The sequence below is a fragment of the Clupea harengus genome, chromosome 7 (assembly GCF_900700415.2).
Source record: "Clupea harengus chromosome 7, Ch_v2.0.2, whole genome shotgun sequence".
Taxonomy (NCBI): domain Eukaryota; kingdom Metazoa; phylum Chordata; class Actinopteri; order Clupeiformes; family Clupeidae; genus Clupea; species Clupea harengus.
Genome location: NC_045158.1, coordinates 29207064 through 29214563, shown reverse-complemented (window position 1 = coordinate 29214563; position 7500 = coordinate 29207064). Strand labels below are relative to the sequence as shown.

Here is a 7500-nt window from a genome sequence, read left to right as displayed (position 1 = left end):
CTCAGCCCCTTTGGCAGCATTGCTTGAACTGCAGTAAAAACAGAAAAGAGGCATTATTGATCAGGTCAGATTGATCAGGTCAGATTCAGTGTTGAAAGGGTTATGCAGTGTTACTGTATAACCATTTCACATAAACAGAGGATTGCTGAACTAAAGTAAAGCGTATGTGTATGTGTGTGTGTGTGTGTGTGTGTGTGTGTGTGTGTGTGTGTGTGTGTGTGTGTGTGTGTGCGTGTGAGAGTGTATGTGTATGTGTGTGTGTGTGTGTGTGTGTGTGTGTGTGTGTGTGTGTGTGTGTGTGTGTGTGTGTGTATGTTCTTCTTAGTTAAGACTAGGCGCTGCATTTCATAAGCGCTGCATTTCATATACTTACTTTTTCCAAAGAAGGGAATACGTAAAACGGGGAAAAAAAGTAACCAAAAGTTCACCAAGTTCACCAAAAGAACCTCTTTTTGTGCTCTTTCTACTTTCCCTTGCACTCTTCTTCTGCCCCAACCCCCACCTCTTCAACCCCAACCCCCACCTCTACTGCCCCAACCCCCACCTCTTCAACCCCAACCCCCACCTCTTCAACCCCAACCCCCACCTCTGCCCCCCAACCCCCACCTCTTCAACCCCCACCCCCACCTCTACTGCCCCAACCCCCACCTCTACTGCCCCAACCCCCACCTCTTCAACCCCAACCCCCACCTCTTCAACCCCAACCCCCCCCCCCCCCCGCTGCCTCAACCCCCACCTCTTCAACCCCAACCCCACCTCTACTGCCCCAACCCCCACCTCTACTGCCCCAACCCCCACCTCTACTGCCCCAACCCCACCTCTGCTGCCCCTCTTCTGCCCCTCTTCTGCCCCCCCCCCCACCTCTTCTGCCCCCCCCCCACCTCTTCTGCCCCAACCCCACCTCTTCTGCCCCCCCCCCACCTCTTCTGCCCCCCCCCCACCTCTACTGCCCCAACCCCCACCTCTACTGCCCCCCCCCCCACCTCTACTGCCCCAACCCCACCTCTGCTGCCCCAACCCCCACCTCTTCTGTCAGGTGATCAAAATTTGCCGTGAGTGTTTGGAGAAGCAGGAGCCGGTTCTGGCCGACACACACCTCTACCAGCTGCGGATGTGGAGCACCTGCAGCGAGGTGCTGTCCTACCTGCAGTACTTCGGCGAGGCGGCCACCTACGCTCGCAAAATGGTGGAAGGATATCAGTGAGTGTCCCAGCTTACTTTACTGTTTCTGTTTGGGTCATACTTGATGAGGTATAAATACTTACTTTACTGTTTCTGTTTCAGTCATACTTGATGAGGTATAAATACTTACTTTACTGTTTCTGTTTCAGTCATACTTGATGAGGTATTATAAATACTATGCCATTCTAACACTAAATACTATGATGAGGCATGTACGTATATGTATGTACACAAATATTTGACTCAATCGCTGCACTGTTGTTCTCTTCACAGAAAGCTGTACCATCCCAATAACGCGGCGCTGGGCTTGGCCACCATGAGGGCAGGGGTCACACACTGGCAGGCAGGGTTCATCGAGATCGGCCATGGCATGATCTGCAAGGCCTTCTCCATCCTGATGATCACGCATGGCGCCACACACCCCATCACCAAAGACCTGGAGGTACGGTTCAGTCACAGGGGAACACACAGCACTTGCTTGAGGCCTCGAATGTTTTAGTTTTGTACATCAAAGCTCGCCGTGATGTTAATGATTTATCAACCACCATGGAACCAAAATCTCAAAGTTGAATCAAATCAGAGGGCACCTAGTTTGGGGGGCGGAAACTCATCGAAAGTGGCCTTAAACTTAAACTTAAACTAAGTCTTAAACTTAAACTTAAACTAAATTAAAAGTTCCCGAGGTGTAGATGTTGGATATAGGCAACATATTCTTCTCTGACGGGATATTTGCATATGCCATCAATCATAAACCATCACTGTCTAATTCGGATTTATCTCTCTGGCAAATAAATATCCCAATCCCTTCATGGGGAGAGTGGTGTATTATCCTTCCACTCTTCTGTATTGGCAGGGAAGCAGGAGCTAATCTGTGTTATGTGTTAATGCTTTTAATATGTCTCGGATATCCTCGAAGTTAATCGAATCCTGGCAGGCTTTAAAAAGAACAACATGATTGTTTTAAAAGGATAAAAACCCTTTAAAAAGAACGGCATGTTTGTTTTTAAAGGATAAACCCCTTGACAGACGTCTGGAATGAGTGTCTGTGAAGAGGCTGTCTAATTTGTCCCGCTTGAATTAAATGCCGTCAGCAGTAAACAAATGGCATTCAGGTTGGTCCAGGTGTTCAAATCCACCAACATACGCAACGCTCACAACCTCCCATATCTTATACGCTGACTCATATAGGCCAGTGGTCACTGTGGTCAGCATACAGTATCTACCTGTGTCTGAGTATGGAGACAGGAGACAGACGTCATCATATCTACCTGAGTATGGAGACAGACAGACGTCATCATATCTACCTGAGTATGGAGACAGGCGTCATCATATCTACCTGAGTATGGAGACAGACAGACGTCATCATATCTACCTGAGTATGGAGACAGGCGTCATCATATCTACCTGAGTATGGAGACAGACGTCATCATATCTACCTGAGTATGGAGACATGTATCTACCTGTGTATGGAGTATGGAGACATGTATCTACCTGTGTATGGAGTATGGAGACATGTATCTACCTGTGTATGGAGTATGGAGACATGTATCTACCTGTGTATGGAGTATGGAGACATGTATCTACCTGTGTATGGAGTATGGAGACATGTATCTACCTGTGTATGGAGTATGGAGACATGTATCTACCTGTGTATGGAGTATGGAGACATGTATCTACCTGTGTCTGGAGTATGGAGACATGTATCTACCTGTGTCTGGAGTATGGAGACATGTATCTACCTGTGTCTGGAGTATGGAGACATGTATCTGTCCACTCTCTCCAGATGACCCAATGTTCCGCTAAGCAGGCGTTCCCTCCCCTGTTCAGTTCTACTGGGGTTCTGATGACATCCAGAACCCCAGACAGTCACACACACAGGTTTACTCCTTGGGAAGGCACCCCTTTCCGAACGTTGTCCAGAACCTGACATTACCGTCTTCTATCCATTGTAATTTTGTCAGTTTAGAGAGATGGCTCGCCAATGCTATTGGTCATCTTTAACCCAAACCCTTCGCTGATCAACTTCGACCTGGCCACACCTTTCCCTCTGCCTCTTAAGTGTCTTTTAGTTGTGTAACCGTGCACAGGTGTTTTCTGTCAGTCGCTTTCCCTCCCAAACTAGGGCCCGTACAGCGTTACCATGACGATAGAACTCAACAACTATGCCCAGAACTCTCCAGCATTCTCGCCGTGGGCAACATGCTGTTCTATGTTGCAAGATTCTGTCTTTGTATCCTGGTTTGTCATTTGGCTCTCTGCATTGTATTGGTATGTTGTGTCGAGAAAGCATGTCATGTGAAATTTAGCTTAGCAAGGTTTGAGTGGCTTTTCTTCTGAAGAGCAAACTAACGTGCTGTCCGTGTTGTTTCTGTAGGCTATGCGGCAGCAGACGGAGATGGAGCTTCGCATGTTCAAGCAGAACGAGTTTATCTACCACCAGATGCGTGAGGCGGCGCTCAAGAACCAGCCCGCAAGCATGCAGAACGAGCCTGTGGCAGAGGGCATCAAGAACCTGTTCCGCAGGAAATGAGAACACCTGATACCCTAACCCCCCCCCCACACACACACACACACACACACACACTCACATCAGACACACACTCACTTCAGACACATAGGACAGACCTATCAACCATGGTGGGGACAGAACCCATCTCCGCCACATAAATGAGGAGGTCAGTGGAGGAAAGAGCGTTCCCAGCGCGCTCCAAGAGCGTTCCAAGAACGTTCCAAGAGCGTTCCAAGCGCGGCGCACCTAAGCAGCGCTTCTGACCCGTTCCCATGGAATGTCCTCCATCACTGGGAAAGTTCCTGTAGGTTTTAATGTCCTCCATCACTGGGAAAGTTCCTGTAGGTTTTAATGTCCTCCTTCAATGGAAGAGTTCCTGAAGGTTAGGTTTTAATGTCCTCCTTCAATGGAAGAGTTCCTGAAGGTTAGGTTTTAATGTCCTCCATCAATTGAAGAGTTCCTGTAGGTTTTAATGTCCTCCATCAATTGAAGAGTTCCTGTAGGTTTTATTGATTCACTGTGTCACATAGAGAAAGAGTGGAGAGCGTCTTCCATTAGCATTATAGCGGCTAAATTATTTCTCATGATACTGTTTCTAAATTTGATCTTAAAATGTAGACGTTCTCCTTGTATTTAGATTAGGCTTGTGAAAATAACTTTGTTCACTGCACACACATTCATCAAACTAGTACACATTTAACTGTCACAGATTTCCAGGGATTTTTTTTTTATTTATTTACAACCAATAAAAACTTTCAACAAATTGCATGGACCTCAGCTTATCCTCCTGTGTGATATTCCAGCCGCTGGCAGGGTCTGAAACAACACAACATTGCCACCCAGTGGCCAGATGCAGGAATGCACTTAATTACAAGGCCAAGATGGTTCAAAACACATGAGGAAAACACTGTGTGTGTGGGTGTATCTGTGTGTGTGTGTGTGTGTGTGTGTATCTGTGTGTGTGTGTGTGTGTGTGTGTGTATCTGTGTGTGTGGTTCAAAACACATGAGGAAAACACCAATGCACAATAATTCTCTTTCTTTCATCACCACGGCACATTTCAGAAATGTTTACTCAAGACACTGCTAATACAGAGATGCCTGATTGTGCCCTAATTTGGTTAGTTTGAGATGCCTGGTGATCAAATAGACAAGTAAGTGACTGTACTCACATTAACACACACACACACACACACACTGTACTCACACACACACACACACACACACACACACACACACACTCACACACACACACACACACACACACACACACACACATACACATACACACACACACACACACGCACACACACACAGACACACAGCACTCTGCCTTTTATAGACACACATACACACAGACTTCACACACACACACACACACACACACACACACACACACACACACACACACACAGACTGACAGCACTCTGCCTTTTATAGACACACACACACATACACACAGACACACACACAGACTTCACATACACACACACACACACACACACACACAGCACTCTGCCTTTTATAGCACCATTAGATAAAGATGAACCAAAAAGGTGGAGCCTATCTATGCCCTCTCTGAAGAATGCCCAACGAAGAGAGCAGCCAAAGACATTTGATAGTTTTCCCATCGTTATTTAATCCCATCGTTATTTAATCCCATCGTTATTTGATCCCATCGTTATTTGATAGTTTTCCCATCGTTATTTAATCCCATCGTTATTTAATCCCATCGTTATTTGATCCCATCGTTATTTAATCCCATCGTTATTTAATCCCATCGTTATTTGATCCCATCGTTATTTAATCCCATCGTTAATTGATAGTTTTCCCATCGTTATTTAATCCCATTGTTATTTAATCCCATCGTTATTTAATCCCATCGTTATTTGATCCCATCGTTATTTAATCCCATCGTTATTTGATAGTTTTCCCATCGTTATTTGATCCCATCGTTATTTGATCCCATCGTTATTTAATCCCATCCTTATTTGATCCCATCCTTATTTAATCCCATCGTTATTTGATAGTTTTCCCATCGTTATTTAATCCCATCGTTATTTAATCCCATCGTTATTTGAAGGTAAAGGGTCTATTCAAATCTGATCTGCTCACATACAAACACGCATGTGCACACACACACACACACACACACACACACACCTAATAGAGAGACACAAAGATCTGTAATGCTTCCCAGTTCTATGGAACAACTCCACTGATAATATAGACATTTTTAAACGGGAACTTTTGGATTTTTTTAACCTAGGCCCGATTGTTTGGCCCAAGCTTTTATTAGGGACAATTAGCAATAGAAATCGGTCCCGTTAGAATGCCATAGCGCTTTGATGCGGATGCATAACCCATTGGATTACATTGCATAGCCGTTTTTGCCAGTTATAGCATTCTAACTCTCTACTCTACTCTACTCTACTCTACTATACTCTACTCTACTCTAACAGTTATAGCATTCTAACTCTCTACTCTACTCTACTCAACTCTACTCTACTCTACTCAACTCTACTCTACTCTACTCTACTCTACTCTAACAGTTATAGCATTCTAACTCTCTACTCTACTCAACTCTACTCTACTCAACTCTACTCTACTCTACTCTACTCTACTCTACTCTTAAGCAATAAGGTACGAGAGGCAGTACTGTATCGTCAATAATGTACTGTTTAAGGGTGTTGTTAGGCCCGACGCTTCGCGCCACCAAACGTTGTGTATCGCATTTCAGTAGCCTAGACTCTATAGAAAATAGTCCCCGAATGTGTGGCTGTTGCTATGCAACAGACAAACAGCATTGGGAACATCACATTTGTTAGCCTATACTCCCCTGAGCAAGCTAAAGTGGTAATAGCTAGCGAGCTGTTTACGGTCACAACCCACAGAAAGTTAAAACTGCCCGGCATATGTTGTGCTGATGGATGCGACAACAGTCGCCAGAGAAAACCTAGATATACAATTGATACAATCGTGAATAATTGCTGTGTCTTATTAGAGCTAAACTCTCCTGAGCAAGCTAGAGTGCTAATAACTAGCGAGCTGTTTAGCCCTTTGGGATTTGGCTACAACTCGTTAGCCCATATTGGCACTCTTGCTTGCTCAGGAACGGTTAGCTTTGATAAGATCCAGGATACATGTCCTGTGATCTCATACATATTGTTTTTGTCTCCAAATGCCATATCTTGGTGTCGTTCACCCATCCTGCAACTGCATATTGAAAGGCATCTCTACTCTTGAAATCTCCGGTTTATGGGGATGGATTATGTACAAGATAAATGTAAATGATGGGGGCAGATGCTTTGCAAAAACACAGAGGAATTGCTAATCGCTAACGGCTAGTAGCATGACCTCCCCGTGACCTCCTTTCAACCAATCAGAATGCTTGATTTCATCTACCCGTATTATAATAACAGTTATAATACGGGTAGATGAAATCAAGCATTCTGATTGGTTGAAAGGAGGTCACAGGGTGTACTGTATTGAGCCATAATGTACTGTACAGCTGTTTACATTTACCTGAGCGTTCCATATCAGTGCGCACTCAAAATATGCTACCTTAGTTAGAAATAAAATCATCGTATTTGTACCTAAAAGTTTTAAGGTTTACTTTTTTTTGCTTAGATTTTTAGAAAGTTACCGAGAAATAGACACTGTACAATATAAAAACCCCATTATTGTAACTGAAAAATACGTCTAAGAGGATTTGCGAGGTGTATGAGCCACCTATCAAAGCTTAGCATGCTACTAGCCGTTAGCGATTAGCAATTCCTCTGTGTTTTTGCAAAGCATCTGCCCCAACTT

At 44.6% G+C, this 7500-nt stretch overlaps 1 protein-coding gene across 3 annotated transcripts in view; it reads left to right on the top strand.

Annotated features, from left to right (window-relative positions):
- Positions 1 to 4457, top strand: part of smyd1b (SET and MYND domain containing 1b) — a 17941-nt gene extending 13484 nt beyond the window's left edge. For 2 of the 3 annotated variants that reach the window (XM_031571093.2, XM_031571092.2), the window contains 3 exons: positions 1037 to 1200; positions 1456 to 1624; positions 3557 to 4457. In XM_031571093.2, coding sequence (XP_031426953.1) covers positions 1037 to 1200; positions 1456 to 1624; positions 3557 to 3712 — 489 coding nt within the window. In that variant the 3' untranslated portion in view covers positions 3713 to 4457. The remainder of the gene's footprint in view (positions 1 to 1036; positions 1201 to 1455; positions 1625 to 3556) is intronic. The other variant, XR_004164054.2, reaches the window with a different exon arrangement.
- Positions 4458 to 7500: the final 3043 nt, after the last annotated feature.